At 22.8% G+C, this 16,848-nt stretch overlaps 6 protein-coding genes across 6 annotated transcripts; 2 read left to right on the forward strand and 4 right to left on the reverse strand.

Moving 5' to 3' along the window:
- Positions 1 to 60: 60 nt before the first annotated feature.
- PCHAS_1304400 (mediator of RNA polymerase II transcription subunit 31, putative) lies at positions 61 to 465 on the reverse strand (the record flags this gene model as incomplete). The annotated part of the gene is made up of 1 exon (XM_739896.2): positions 61 to 465. One exon carries the CDS (start codon positions 463 to 465, stop codon positions 61 to 63), a length of 405 nt encoding a protein of 134 aa, XP_744989.2.
- Positions 466 to 2,001: 1,536 nt separating this feature from the next.
- PCHAS_1304500 (trailer hitch homolog, putative) lies at positions 2,002 to 2,997 on the reverse strand (the record flags this gene model as incomplete). The annotated part of the gene is made up of 1 exon (XM_739895.1): positions 2,002 to 2,997. The coding sequence occupies one exon, from the start codon at positions 2,995 to 2,997 to the stop codon at positions 2,002 to 2,004; it is 996 nt and encodes a 331-aa protein (XP_744988.1).
- A 2,814-nt stretch (positions 2,998 to 5,811) lies between these two features.
- Positions 5,812 to 6,936, reverse strand: PCHAS_1304600 (proteasome subunit alpha type-1, putative; the record flags this gene model as incomplete). The annotated part of the gene is made up of 3 exons (XM_737888.1): positions 5,812 to 6,441; positions 6,650 to 6,732; positions 6,888 to 6,936. 3 exons carry the CDS (start codon positions 6,934 to 6,936, stop codon positions 5,812 to 5,814), a joined length of 762 nt encoding a protein of 253 aa, XP_742981.1.
- Positions 6,937 to 8,533: 1,597 nt separating this feature from the next.
- Positions 8,534 to 11,008, forward strand: PCHAS_1304700 (protein kinase, putative; the record flags this gene model as incomplete). Its single annotated transcript, XM_016799077.1, has 3 exons — positions 8,534 to 10,563; positions 10,746 to 10,844; positions 10,927 to 11,008. 3 exons carry the CDS (start codon positions 8,534 to 8,536, stop codon positions 11,006 to 11,008), a joined length of 2,211 nt encoding a protein of 736 aa, XP_016654420.1.
- A 294-nt stretch (positions 11,009 to 11,302) lies between these two features.
- PCHAS_1304800 (vacuole membrane protein 1, putative) lies at positions 11,303 to 13,152 on the reverse strand (the record flags this gene model as incomplete). The annotated part of the gene is made up of 5 exons (XM_016799078.1): positions 11,303 to 11,374; positions 11,483 to 11,868; positions 12,002 to 12,152; positions 12,314 to 12,448; positions 12,718 to 13,152. The coding sequence occupies 5 exons, from the start codon at positions 13,150 to 13,152 to the stop codon at positions 11,303 to 11,305; spliced, it is 1,179 nt and encodes a 392-aa protein (XP_016654421.1).
- Positions 13,153 to 14,940: 1,788 nt separating this feature from the next.
- Positions 14,941 to 16,746, forward strand: PCHAS_1304900 (splicing factor 3A subunit 1, putative; the record flags this gene model as incomplete). Its single annotated transcript, XM_731796.2, has 1 exon — positions 14,941 to 16,746. The coding sequence occupies one exon, from the start codon at positions 14,941 to 14,943 to the stop codon at positions 16,744 to 16,746; it is 1,806 nt and encodes a 601-aa protein (XP_736889.2).
- Positions 16,747 to 16,848: the final 102 nt, after the last annotated feature.

Here is a 16,848-nt window from a genome sequence, read left to right on the forward strand (position 1 = left end):
TGTTTTAGAGAACCATATATAATAAGTTCCCATGTATTATAATGTATAAAATTTGACTCCCTATGTTTGATAATTGAAGTATAGCCAGTGTAATTTTAAGTAATATATAAAAGTATTAAACGAATTTGAGGCGCTAAAATACTCATGTACGTTTTTGTCATTTAGTATTTCTAAAACATATAAGCATATGGGGAAATTAACGTAAAAAATATATGGCTTACTTCTCCAGTAATTCAAATATTTTAAATAATTCAAAAAATTTTTATCATTAAAATATTTATTGTCATACAAATATTTTATATATTCTATATTACTTAATGATTGAACAAATTCTAATTCAGTTTCAAATCTTAACTTATTTTCAAATAACCCTTCTCTATAATTTTTATGTAAAATATATACTTTTTTATTTTCTTCAGTCTTTGATTTTTCAATCTTATTATCTTCCATTTTCGAAAGCATCATGGTAAATTTATTATCATAAATATATTTGAATCATTGATTTGTATATATTTTTTTACAATACAAATTAAAAAAACAAAAAGAACATATATTTTTTTTGAATATAGCATCATAAAGTTCTCTTTATTGCGCCTACATGCAATTCCGTGAGAATTTATATATAATTATGTACATATCATTTCCATGCATATATATATATTAACGTATTTCATATAGTCGTTTCTTCGTAAAAAAACATATTTGGAAATTTTCACATTAATTCAATTTTTTAACTAAAACAAACTGGATTTCATTGAAATAATGGGAAATTCCACCACATCCTTTTATATCTTATTGGATATTTAAATATAATACACATTTTTAAGTTACGTAAAGAACCAACTTATTTTCTTTACACCGAAACACTTTTATTATTTAAATATAAAAATAAACTATATATCTATTGAAAATGACCAAATGAAAAAAATATAAAATCAATAAAATTATATAAAATTCATTTCGGCAAGTTCCCCCATAGATGTGCTATTCATATAAATTTTATATACACACCACCATTTTGAAGCCCCATTCGGTTTCATTTTTCTTAACATATCTATTATTTACTAATTTTAAAAGAATATATAAACGGCTTTTTATATATTTATTTAGATAGCATAAAATAAGTTTTGAATATTACAAAAACCTTGTTAAAACCACGAAGAAAAAGAAAAAATGATTAATTATATAAAAAGTAGCTTACTCCGAAAACACATTATGTCTTGACGAAAAAAATTAAAATTTATATAAAATTAATTTTATTAAAGCTTTGTAAAGTATGTAACATATTCATATATGTAAAAGAAAAAAAAATTGTTTATCATAATAAAGGGAATATTCAAGAAAAAATTCATATTATGTACGAAAATGAAATTATAAATATGTAATATGCATATATTATGTTCACATTCTATGTAATTTTAAAATGCAAGATTCACTGAATCCTATAAAAATATAATATAAAAACAATGTACACACATTTTTATATTTATTGTTTACTATTCATTTGGTTGCTTTCTTTTTTTATTGCATTTATCTCTATAATTGCCACTGCAATTCTTAAAATGTATGAAAAATAAAAGTCGCCGAGCGAAAAATAATATATATGCAAACATTTATGCATAACAAAATAAAATTCATTTTTAACATTTAAAAAACGAAAAAGAAACAGACGAAAATAATTTTATAGAACTTAAAAAATTTTGTGGATGCTTGAATTTCCTCGTTCTTCAAAGTAATATATATTATGCTCTAATTTTTTGTGATGTATCATCTTTAATCTTTAATTATATATTTAAAGGGGGTTCATCAAAAAGGTATAAATTTATTATATACATATATGTAATTCAATACTTGTATATAGGTGTAATTGTATTTGCAAACATTTCAAAATTGAATTATACCATTTTTTGGGCATATATATATTGCTATGACTCTGAAAAGGAAAATGTTTAATTAATATAAACGAATAAAATGAAAATTAATTAGTAGGTAGTATAAATACTAATAGGCTGGGTATCTGTTGAATGGATTTTGGTTTCTGCCATAATAATTATAATTAAAATTCCCCATCATTTTATTATTCTTAGTATTTCTTCCTTTATTTCGGTTATTATTTCTATTATGCATATTAGTTCTATAATGCGCTGCCGCTATACCAAAAGTATCAACATCGAGCATCCTTAATTTTTCTCTGTCCACCTTTTCATCTTTTCCTTGTTGTTTGTCTAATGTTTCACAACTAATATTATCAAAGAAACTTGATTTTTTATCATATCCTCCTACCTGCATGCTACTATTTGCAGTTAATGCCTCTTTGTTTTTTTCATCTATTATATTCGTTTTGTCAAATTTTAAATTATTTGAATTAAAATCAAAATCTGGACTAAATTTACTTTTTAATACTGGATTTGGTTGTGATTCCAATTCTCCAATAACATATGGTTGTCTATCATAATTTCTATAGTTTTTATATTTAAAATTATTATAATGCCTATTGTTATTATGATTATTATTGTGATGCCCATTGTGATTCATATTACCATTATAATAATTATAATTATGCCTATTATAATATCTTCTATTATTTAAATTCATGTTTCTTTCATTTTGGGGAATCATATTATTTTGAACATTTAATGGTTTATTAATATTGTTTACATTGTTGTTATAATTTAAATTATCGCCTATAGTATTTTTCGTTGATGGTGCAATATTCATTGATACTATTGCTGGATCATCCGGTATCGTTTTAGGGGCTTCACTTACTGTAACATCTTTTATATCTTTCCCTCGAAATATTATAAAATCATATACTTCATTTGAGGCAGGAATATCCGGTTGTCTTCTACCTTCTGTGCCATATGATCTAACATTTTGCAATGCAACAGTAGATTCATGTGTGTTTATGGTATACAAAATTCCTTCATATCTAATTTCTGAGTTTGAGATTAAAGAAATTTTACTTCCTATATATGGTAAGGTTGATACAGAAGACATTTTTACCCCTTATCAATTTATTTTAACAAAAAAAATATATATCAAAAACGTAAAATAATAATATATATATAAGTTTATATCCTAAATTGCTAATAGCCCCTATATATTATGTAAGCTGGAAGTGATAATACATGTATGTTAATGGCTATATGCGTTAACGAAAATTATATCAAATATACTTACAAATGTGTATTTTAATAGGTATTGAAATGTTTCTTTAAATATATAAAACTATGCCTGTGCACGTTATTATGATAATACGCTTTAATAGGTGTATTTCACTGTGCTCGTTTTACTATACACATGATCACGAATATTATATATGTATACATATACATGTATAATATATATATTTAAACACAAAATGTAAAGGCTAAAAAATAAATTAATATTATCGATATTTGAATGAATGTTTCATAACATTTTAAAAAGGAATATGCTCTCTTTTTATGGAAAGAATAAGCAGAAAAAAAAAAGGCCATGCATTGTTAAAAACTCTAAGCAAATAAAAATGTTATATCCATATAATATAATTTAGTATAAAGTATAACATTAAGCATCAATTAAAAGTATATAGTATAATATCATACATATATATATTGCAGGCGATGGAAAATGTTTAAATAGTAAAATAATGAATGAAAAAAATGTAGTATAATATTTCAATCAAAACTTAAACGATAAATCGCTAATTTGTACCAAAATTAAATAATAATAATAATATATATATTTACATACATAACTAATGCATATAATAAATATATAATTAAATATATATACGTGGATAGATATACATAATATATATATTAAATAAACGTAAACAAAACAAAATGGAATAAATAATAAATTTTTTTATGGATTAGTAATGCTTTTCCAGTTAAAATATCTTTCAAAAGGAAATAATTATATTTTTATCATAATATATATAATTATGAAGGGCCTAAAATATACTTTGTTATTTGTTTTTTTTTTTATGTACACAAATTGATATATCAAAATACATCAAACATTAAATTGTTTTACATATGATAATTTATAGATGTATTCTAATATATATTAATTCTTATATTTATTATTTCTTATCATGAAGCATATTCGAAGATATTAAATCTACATTTTGGCCTTAAAATGTCATAAAGAATATATAGATTGATCAAATATAATATTATATGAAATTCTACACTTATAAAATGTAACACTAATTTACAGTATATATACCCACATATATGTATGTACACATTACAAATGTACAAAAAATATTGATCAATAAACTCTAAAATTTAATACCTACACACCTATATAAATTTCATTACAAAAATTAATAACCTATTCAGAACAATATAAAACTTTTTAGTTGCAAAATTTTTGAAGATATTTATGTGGAGTGTGTATAATAAAGGGGAATAATTTTATAAATATATATATACGCATACATACCACGCTATATATAACTGAATATGTCAAAAAACGATATCACATTGCCTAAATGCAAATATGTATTATATATATTTATTTAATTCTAGTGTGTATATGATAATTAGAAGCATAATTATACTAATAAAAACGAACATATATACTTTTTTATATAAAAACACACTTAATGTATTTTAATCTAAGGTCAATAATAGATTTTACATCAATATAAGCTTAAATAATAATATCTTGTTATGCATAATCCACACAAATTGTTCTACTGTAAAAACGGATTTTAAAAAATTATAAATTCCATTTATGATTGTATATGTATAGAAAGCTATATAGATTTATTTATACGCGTATTTATAGTGTCCACCTATTTAATCGCACAAAAAGTGTCCATTTATATTTTATGATTTAAATTATATGGGTATTAAAATTTTTAAATAAAATTCAAACACAAGCAAGCACTTGTGCTTATGTGGGGATATTGTTAAAAGAAAATACTAAGTATATATTTTTTTAATTAAAATAAATAACATAATGAAAAAATCACTATAAAATGAATAGTTTATATATGTTTCTTCGGTTTATCAAAAACGACTCCTTTTGTTTTTATAGACAAAACTGCCTTTTATATTATGAACATACTGCATATAAATATACAAATAGTCGCATATTTATGTAAATATTTAGTCATATAAATAAAAAAGAAATGTATTATATATGCACAATGTATGTACAAAAAACGAACATTATTTTTATACTTTTTGATCATTTTCGTGAACTTTTTTTTTGTTTCCCACTTTCCACATTTTATAATCCTATAAGATCCAAAGGGTGTAATTTTTTTATAACATATAGAACTTTTTTTAAAACAATATTGAGCAAGCATTTTACCAATACTCTATTATTAATATTTTAGCCTATATACGAGCATATTATATGAAATAATTATTCCCGCGTAACTGATTTCATATTATTCATAAGAGATACAGCTACATTTTAGAATAATTAAACAGATAGCATAAAGTTATATATTATATATGTGTATTTAAAAAAAATCACGCAGCATGAAAACTGCAACAAGCATATATATATAAACTTTAACTATGTGGATAACTTATTTGAAAAAAATACTAAATTAACTTTAATAAAAGTTTATGCATATAAGCACATATATATGGACGTTTTTTGGAAATATATAATCATACATGTATATATAACACTTAAAAATTGTAACTATATAACATACACGTATGGATTTTAATTTCTATATAATTTTTATTTTATTAAAAAGTCACACATGTGGCTTAGTTTGTTTGAATTTATATAAATTCTATGAATTATAAAAAAAAATATTAAATAACATTGGTAAATATAATTTCCACGCCTTAATTAGTTTCCACTGTTTTCAACATTATCCTGACTATCTTCAGTCCTTTTTTCACTATTTACCTTTGTCAAATAATCAATCAATTCGACATATGGCATTTCTTCCCATGGTTTATCTTTTCCAACAATAGCTAGAGACGTGTTATCAGCAGTTAGTTCGGTCTCACTAGAAAGAGAGCATTTCAAAGCTTTTAAGCAGTGTATAATCAAATCATCTAATGATGATTCTTCAAATAAATGTAAATTTTTTTCTAAATATGTTTTTGATGCATGAGATCTTGCACCAAAGGATAATGCTTCATATTCAAAATAAGATCCATTTGATTTAGTTTCAAAAATGTGTGGTTCATTAAAATATCCAGATATTATTAATCCAACACCAAAAGCTCTTTTACTACTTTTTTGGGTATTTTTTTGATATTTATCTGCTACTTTTTTAACTAATTTTTCTACATTAATATTTTCATCAAATAAAAATTTATGAGTTAAGCATTCATTTCTCATATATTTCGTTAATACTTTGGCATCCGAAGTTATGCCACTCATGGTTACACCTATATAGTCATCTATTTTAAATAGCTTTTCTTGATGATAGGAAAGTTTACTAATACATTTCTTTAAACCACAAACTACCTGTAATAAAAAAAAATTATTCATTGTGTTTATTTTACTTTATAAGCATGGAGAGTACAATTCTTTTATGCATTTTCCACATAATTTAGCGTCATTCTCATTATATTGTTTTAATTATACTTCCAATTTTCTTATGAATGCTTATATATTTATAAAAAACATTTCACTTTCAAAGAAACTCTACACATATATAGGTGTATATACTAACCACAAACTCCTTAGATTTTATAGCCACTGCACAAGTTCCTTGTTTTGTTGCTTCATTTGCATATTCTACTTGGTATAACCTCCCTGAAAAACATTTAAATACATTCGTATGCATATTTAAATAAACACATTAATGTTATCATTTATGTGCATCACATCATTAAAAATGCAGAAGTTTTTCTGCTATTTTTATTTTATTATATATTCATATTTTATTCTATATATTATATAGATATTACCTTCAGGAGAATAAATAATATTGTCTGTGTCATACAAATTTCTATACATTTTACTAAATTTACGAAATATATTTCTTTTTTTTTAATTTCTTTCTCTTTTTCGGTTTATTTTATAAATGTTCTCCTTTTAATTTTCTGCAGTTTTCCACAAAAAATAATATTTAATAAAATGTAAAAATATATATAAATATATGCTTCTAGCGAAAAATGTGAAAAACAATAATTAAAATAATAAAAAATAATTTACATCATTTCCTTATAATAAAATTTACAATTTTTTGCAAATTTTTCTACCTTAAAAATGTAATTATACTTTCATAAATAATAATTATTTTTATTCTCTATAAGCTTGTTTGTTTGTGTATAATGTTACCATATTTTATTGTTATACACTTATTTGCTTTGTGTACTATATTATTTATATCAATAATAAATATTATTTCATTTATTATTATTTATTTTTTTTAAGCAATTAATTTTTTATCTTGATATGAATATAATTTATTTTGATATATCCAAACGTACCGTACATAAAATATCTTAAGCCAATTCTTAAAGCATAAAAAGCATATACTACTGGAGTATAATACAGAATCTATATTTATATATGCATTATACATATTAAATTTATTTGTATAATTTTTTGAAATTGCCAAAATAATACACCCACCATAAAATAGTTTATTTTACCGTGATATATAATTTTTGATGAAATTCTTAACTTTTATTTTATTGTCGTAATTTTCGCTTTTTACCATTTGTTCCCATAATTAATTATTAAACAACCCTATATAATTTTGTTTTATTATTATTTATTATGTATATTTTTGGGGTATGTGTAGTAATTCATTTTACCTTTACATAGATACTTGTTTATATTTTTTCGTATGTATATATCTAATCTTTAAAAAAGTTATAATAAATAGCCGAATATTTGTTAATTTGCTTAATGTTTTAGTAAATTTTAAATGTAAAATTATTTCTTAAGTAGAAACATAAATCCTTATTCATATTCAACAGGGCCCTTGTATTTTAATTTATGCTTTTTTCCTATTTGTTAGAATACATTATTATTTGCACATTATTTTTATGAATATTTTTGTATTCATTTTTTTCTTTTACAACATACTATTTTAAATTGAAATTTTTATTCATTGAAAATACATTTTTTCAAATGTGCATAAGCATATACTATGCACATTTCTTGGAACTATACATATACATCGATTTATATGGATATTCTTATCCCATATTGTCAGATTGATATCCATGCCTAAATTATTATTTTTGTGATTCATACTGCATTGTAACATGACAATAAGATATAGATTCCTTTATATACATATACACAATTTCTAATCATTACCACCAATTCAGTATGTGCCCTTTCAATTGGTAGAAGGCTTATACAATTAAACGTGTTTTGCTCAGGGTTGCTTATGATTATTCATGTGTTAATAGTTTTACATCGATTTAAAACTAATCTTTAAGCATACTCTCTTTCATCACACAAATAAATAGTGTGTAATGATGTAGAGGAGTACACACATGCTAATGGATATTTTGTTTACGTACTGGTAACCATTTTTTAGAGGCCCAAATTTGGTAATATGTTATTTATTATAAAAGCCAAATGAACAATAAAAATGTTCTTTTTAACGAATCCATTTGAAAAAAAAAAAAACAATGCTATATTTAGAGCAAAATTAGAAGAAAAACTAAATGAATACTTATGCAACGGTACTATAATATCCGGGGATAATTCTTTCGATGATGAAAAAAAAAAAATAAAACAAGGAGATATTTCCCAAATAAAAATCACTAGTGAATTTGTTAATAATTGCAACACGAATTTACTTATAAATATTTTAAAAATTAATAAAAAACTAAAAGTGTGCTACGATGTAAAGTACAATGTTGTTTATAGTCTTTTGTTAAAAAGTTTTGAAAAAAGGTCAAATATATGCATGAACACCAAAAGTAAGAAATGTAAGCCCATGACAAATGTCTATAAAATAAAAAGAAAAAATATATCTTATTTTATGAATCAATACCATATAATAAAATGCATATATTCTAGCGAATATGGAAACACATATTATTGTAAAAATGTTATAGATAATAAAAAATATTGTATAAAGCTTTTTTATCTAAGATTATGCTTAAAAGATAACTGTCCATATTATATTAATAATAAAGTGTATTTAACAAATTACTTTTATAAAATATTAAGTGAAATATTTTTCCTAAATTATTTAGAAAATAATAATATAATTAATATTGAACAAATATTTTGTGATGAAAAAAATGAAATTCTCTTCACTATTTTTCCATATATTAAACACCAATCTATGTATTATAAAAAAAAACATAAAATATATTCTATCTATAATAAAAAATTAGTACGATTAGAAAATCAAAAATTTAAAATATATCTATATTCAGAAAATTTTATTAAACATATTTTTTTAAATATATACAACACAATTAATTATTTGCTACAAAAAAATGTAGCGTATTTAGACTTAAAACCTGATAACATTCTTTTAACCCATAGAAATCCTGACACAATAGAATCTTATGAAGTTTCATTTAGTAAAAAAAAAAAAGTCGAAAAACGAAATAAGGTACACACATCACCTAGCTCTAAAGAAATCGCAAATATAGATATAAGTCTTCATACAAAATTCAAAGAACAAATAAAAGAATCATGCACCAAAGATGAATATATTAAAAGCACTTATGCTAATAAAATTTTTCTTACCACGGAAAAAAACAAAAAAACGGTTACATCAAAAAATAGTATACACAATTATTGTTCCTATGCAAACTTAAAACCCGAAAAACTAAAAAAAAATAAAAAAATTAAATATATATACAATGTAAATTTGTCCAAATCTTTTGAATATGATAAAAATGTTAAAAGGATATTTTTTACTAAAAACAAATTAGACGCATTTTTTTTTGCGCCTCACAATACCACCACACATATACAAACTTTTATCCAACGAAAAAATAAACGTAATAAATCTTATATCATAGATCAATCCCAAAATAGTTTATATAAAAAATATGAAAAAAGAAAACACCCAAATAAAACCTACATAAATAAAATAAAAAATCTATCGATTTTCAAATACAATCAGAAGCATTCTATTAATTTTTTGAAGTTCTACTGGCTATATTTTAATATTGGAAAATCATGTGATATTAATAATGACTTTTTAGTATATCTAGATCTGTATTTTTTCAGAAAATACTATGATCAAATTGGGAATATATACACAGATATATTATCTATGGACAGAAATCAATATATTGAAATAAGTGGTATTAAAACACGTGATGGAAATATTTGTGGGAAGGTAAAAAAAGAAAATATGGATGATAAAGAAAAAATCCAAAATCTCGATATTGCTCCAACTGATGATATGGAAAAACAATTGTGTCTTTCAAAAAATGAAATTAATTATAATAATTCTATCAAATTAATAGATTTTGATGCATGCACTTTTATTATAAAATCATTTAATATCTACACCCGTGAAACGGATATGTTTAATTCCTTTGAATCCTTGTTTCCTGATATTAATAAAAAAGTTGAACTTTCCAAAAAACAGGCATACAACTTTGGTTCAGTTCTCTATACCTTTCTATTTGGAACCCCTCCATATCAGTAACATTTCATTATTATTCATATAATTATGCACACACACCCATAAAACTATCTTAATTATGTGCACATGGATGTTTTTCAAAAAACATTCTTCTTTTGCGTTATAATAAATATATGTGATCGGCGTATTTTCCTGCATAATGATTATATGTACACATTTCATCCCATTTTCGTTTTTATAGTGGCAAGGATATATTCGAAGTTTATGACAACATGAAAAATAACACCCTCTATTTCCCAAAATATCGAAAAATTAATACCGACTTAAAAAACTTACTAAGGTAAGCACAATATTTTTATAAAATAAAAAATAATTAAATTGTTTTAATTTTTAATTTATAAATAAGTTTTTATATTTTATAGAAAATTGCTAAACACCAAACCTGACAAGAGAATGCATTTCAAAAAAATAAAACAACATAGATGGTTTTCAAAATATAAATAAAAAAGTGCATATACAAATGTATGAACATACAAATTTATGCAAAACATGCACATATATATAAATATATATACATATATTTGCAACTCATATAATAATACAATAAAATTTTTATAATTCAAATTTGCAAATATGTTTTTTTATCAAATAAAACAGTATCTCATAAGTTCTGGCATATATTATTGTGTATGTTTGGATAAAACACCCACAAATATAAAAAATATATACAACAACATTAATCATCAAATATATTTTAATTTAATTACGAAACTCGTATCTGTCTCTAAAACGATACGTTTATTTTTTTTTTTTCTTTTCACGCATATCATCGTTGTTAGTTAATTTTTTCAATTCTTCTTCATCAAGATTCTATGAAAATCAAAAAGAATAATAATATGACAAAATGGGAAATGCATAAATAATACAATAAACAATTTGCATTTTTTTACATACATATGTTATTTTTTCGTCCCTTACCTTTTGATATTTTTGGGCTATTTGATTAATACATGAAATGAAAAAAAATATAATTACTAAAAAAAAGAATATATTGAATAAAAACATGAAACTCATTTTAGATTGGGTCTTTTTCCCATGTTTTAAAATTGAAATGTTTTCGTCTATAAAGCTTTCAATATTAGCCATATTCAAATTTGGAAAAAAATAATGCAACGGTAAAACTGATAACGTTTTTTTTAAAATTGCTAATTGCATTCCTTTGTAATTATTTGAAAATATAAAGATTAAAAAAAATGCCTGAAAAATTGTTTTAACTACAGCTTTTCCTAAAACTAATGGGATAAAAAATTTTTCAAATGGCATCAAAAAGTGACCACAGCAAATTCCGCAGAGGTCAAACATTACTGTAAATAAATTGGAAAAGGAAAAATAGGAAAATTAATAAAATAAATAATTATATTTATTAATAAGATATGTTAACGTATACCCAAAAAATGCATATTTATTGCTTAATCATTTCAGCTATGTATATATTACTATTAGGCCAGCAAGATAAGAGAAAAACAGAAATTGATCCGTATTTTTTTATAAAATCAATCATCCATTTTTTCATAGCTGTAACAATATTTCTTTTTCCTTCCTTTATATCTTTTTCAAATTCTGCATAATCATCGTCATACAATTTTGCCTAAAAAAAAGAAAGCAATGGCACACACATATATTGCATATATATTACTCTGCGCAATTTCTATTTGCTTAATTGATATTTTTCCAGTGTAAAAAATATATTTAAATGACAATAATTATTTAAGCAACAAATGCAATTTTTTATTGTTTTCCTTTATTTACCTTTGAGGCATAATATGATGTCATATATGGTGGTAACTCTCCTAAAGCTGTTCCAACTCCCCATATAAAACAATATGGATATATTTTCATAAATAATCTAAATAGAGTTACATTTCCATCGCCCTTTGATAAACACTGTTGAAAAAATAACAAAATATGCATGCATATATATGTGTAATCGTAATGTGGAACATGCATTTCATTTTTTTGAAACTGTGTTAATCAAGCAATAATAATATTCATTTATATAATTTTTTCCCCACAAAACAATGTCAAACTATTCAAGCATTATATTCAAATAGCATATACAACTCTATATATTCCTATAATAGGAATTTATATATAATTTTTCGTCGCAAAATCCAAATATTATTTTCATTATTCATAGTTTTTTCTGCTTTTACCTCAAAATGATTTCCTGTCGTCAATAAGGAATTCCACATGTTTATTCTTGAGTCGAAATTTAATGAATTACAATATTCAGAAGTAGAACAAATAAAATATACGTGAGGAAACAAAAACAATACTCCTGAGTGCATACCACACCCCAGTCCAACACTGCTCAATACTCCAAGTGACACCCACCATATTATAGCTTCTACATATATTATTAAATCATTTAGGTACGCATTTTTATGTCTGATTTTTAATAATAATAATATAATTGATATAACTAATAATACTATTGTATTATATTTTTTATTTTGTTCATATACATTTAATATTATATTTCTTAGCTCTAAAAAAAAAAGTTTGATAGTCTTTAAAGGATGATAATATATATTTAATTCTTTCCTCTTCAAATACAACTCTTTTTTTTTCCTTTCATATGAATCCATCCTTGCATATAGTATTTATATATTTGGATATATTCTTTATAAAAAATTATAATTTATAATTCTCCATTAAAAAAAGTTGCATGGGTAACAGCAATAATAATGTAATATTCTGTTATTAGAAATAGTTTCCCCCTTAATGATGTTTTAAAATGAAATTCAATATGATAAACACACCAAATTACAGAACATGCTCTTTTAGTCTCTTTGTTTTTATTCTATATAAATAACATGTAATCTGATGTAATGTTTTGGGGTCCTGCTAATACTATTTCCCAATTATAAAAATAAATATCTATCTGATTTTGTGGTAATGCAATATGATAGAGAATAAATTTCTTTAATAAAATAATTGTTTTAAAGCAATGATTATATAGTAACGTTCAATGTATATTTATTTTGAAATATTAACTGGTCACAAATAATTGTATTAATTAGATTAATTAAAAAACAAAAAATCAAACCTTTAAAATTCTAACATTTTCTATAATAAAAATAATATGTGAAAAATTATACTATATTCACAATTTTAAGAAAATGTTCATAAATAATTAGCATTAATTTTATTAATATACAATTTTACAAATGCTTATTGAATTTACAGCATTTATACAATATAAACTTTACGTCATCAATAAAAAAAATGTTAGAAAATTGGAATTTTAACAATAGATTATAATTTTTTTATTGGATTTTATTTTGTTAATTATTCAACATTATATACAATCATATATGCAGATATTGAGAAAAGAATTTAATAAAATTGTAATATACAGAAAAATTTATTGCAGCTATATAATTTATGTGCTTAATTGTTTCCAATCTTTTTTATTATAAAATCCGTGTTATTTGGCTAAATTACATATGAATTTAATTATAAAAATTGGTAAATTAATTTTTTTCAATTTTTTATCATGTTATTTACCATAAAAATATATTTCTTATAGTAGTATATATGTAAATATCCATTTATTATAAGCATGCTTTTTTTGTTCATGGCATGATATACTATAAAATGGAAAAAAAGCGAATGAATTGAATTATATATATTTTTTTTTTCAATTTATAATTATATAAAGCATAGGTTTTATTATATTATATATATTTTCGCTTTTTCTGCGATTTTATTTAATTGTAAAAATTTTCAATACTACAAAAAATATGGCACACTGAAAAAAAGTGCGTAAAAGGAAAAGACTCGTTTAAAAATTATGGATAATATACTTTGATAAATATGTTAATAGCATAGAAATTATTCATATGTACCCCCTTTTTCAATACTACATACAAAAGCTATCTTTTCTCATTTTTTATACACCTTATAAATATTGTAAATCATGAATATTATCATTAGGGCAACTTATAACAAAATAAAAAAAGATAGCGGATATTTTTATGTAATGTTTAAAAAATATTGCGAGAAAATATAAGTTAGGTGCTTCACAAAATATATGTACATATACCTACCCGCATATATGCATTCAAAGTGCCGTCTTTAATATTAAATTCCCATATTTTTATTTTTAAATATAGAGAATCAAATACATTTACAACAATAAAAAAACGAGTAATAAGAAAAATAGCAAATGAAAAGGTAACTGTATTAAGTTTAAAAGGGAAAACCAAAAAAGACTAATTGACAATAAAAAAGTAATGCGACTACAAGTCCGTAAATCCTATCGAATAAAGCACACAAATGATAAATGTGAAAGGAAATAATATTAAAATATATGTATATACATAAATACACATATAATCATTACTATTATATGACAAGCATCATTCGTACAAATGGCGAAAGTTATTGTTAAAGGAAGTATTTTTGATGATAATGTTGATGTCACGGACCTTGAACTTGTAAATAAAAGATTGGAGTTTTTAGAAAATGAAATGATTATACCACCAAATAGCATTAAAAGTGTTATAGATAAAACTGCTGCATTTGTTAAAAAAAATGGAAAAGTTTTTGAACAAAAAATATATAAAGAGAAAGAAAAACAATTTAATTTTATAAATAATACACATCCATATTTTTTTTATTACCAGTATAAGTTACACGAACAATTTTTAGGAATTCAAGAAAAAAATACAATACCAAAAGCTATTTTAGAAATTAAAAAAAGAGAGGATTTAAATAAATCAAGTAATAATGAACACATATTAAAAATATGTGATTTTGTAAAAGAGGATATTAAAAAAGAAAAAAACAAAATAATATACTCCATAGATGATCAAACTAAAGATGAAGATACAGAAGAACAGCAAATAGAAATTAAAGAAGATATTTATACAATTATATCTCCACTTATCAGTTCTGTGGATGTCGATTTAATGAAAACAACAGCTTTATTCGTGGCTAGAAATGGAAACAAATTTTTAAATGAACTTATTGAAAGAGAAAAAAATAATAGCCAATATGATTTTTTGAGAGCAAATAATTTATACTATAATTTTTTTTCAAAACTTATTGATATATATGTAAAATGCTTACTTCCAAATAATGATATAATAGATAAAATTAAAAAATATTCCAATAACAAAAGGGATATTCTAAACTATTCTTATAGTATATATAATCATAACATGAAGAAAAGAGAAGAAGAAGAAAGAAAACTTGAAGAAAAAACAAAATGTGACACATTTTATGATTGGACAAATTTTACCGTTGTAGAAAATATAGCTTTTGATGATAACATTGACACCTTACCTCAATCAATAGATTTTAATAATGTTGAAAATTATGTATTAAATCAATTGTTTGATACCGATAAAAAATATACAAATATCGAAAAAATAAATAACATTTCCTATCATACAAATAATATAAATAAAGAAATGTATGAAAACGGAGAAATTGGAGAATATCAAGGTTATGCTGATGATTCAATGGATGAATATGAAAGACAAAATGAGTATTCAGATGATGCTATCGAAATGAGAAAATTAGAAGAAAATATCGCAGATATGTCTCAAGAAGAGAATATCTATGATAATAAATATATAAAGGGACGAAAACAAAAGAGCCGATTGAATGGAAAATTAAATAAAAATGATAATGAAATATTAAGCGGTGATGAATCTTTAGATAACATTCAAGAAATTGTGGATGATGATAATGACGAAAAAATTATCGTTGTTAAGAATTATGAAAAATCACGAAAACACAAAATGAATAAAGAAAATGTCCACTTATGCCCAATTACAAACCAACCTATAGATATTAATGATATGACCCGACACTTGAAAACATTATTATTAGATCCACAATGGAAAGAACAAAAAGATAAATTATATGAAAAAGCTAAAAAGGAAGCTTCTTTTTCACCTCTTGAAGACATTGAAGGAAATTTATCGCTTTTTGTTATTAATAGACCAGATATTTTTGGATCTATTGATGAAGAAATCAACGAACATACATCAAATGAAAATAAAAAAACTTCTAAAAATGCAAAAAAAAATGAAGATGTATATAGTTATATTCATAATATTTACAATAAAATATTGCCAGGTCCAGCCATTGCACATTATCCCCAAAATGAAGCGAACCAATCAAAAGAAACTAATAGCAAAACTAATAAAAAACAAAAAACAAAGTAATATATATCTTATTATACAGTTTAACAATTAGTTAAATGGACATTTCAAAAGTGATTATCTTTTTACTTCTTATTAATTCAAAACACATATCCCAATACTATA

This window comes from Plasmodium chabaudi (assembly GCF_900002335.3).
Source record: "Plasmodium chabaudi chabaudi strain AS genome assembly, chromosome: 13".
Lineage (NCBI taxonomy): Eukaryota > Apicomplexa > Aconoidasida > Haemosporida > Plasmodiidae > Plasmodium > Plasmodium chabaudi.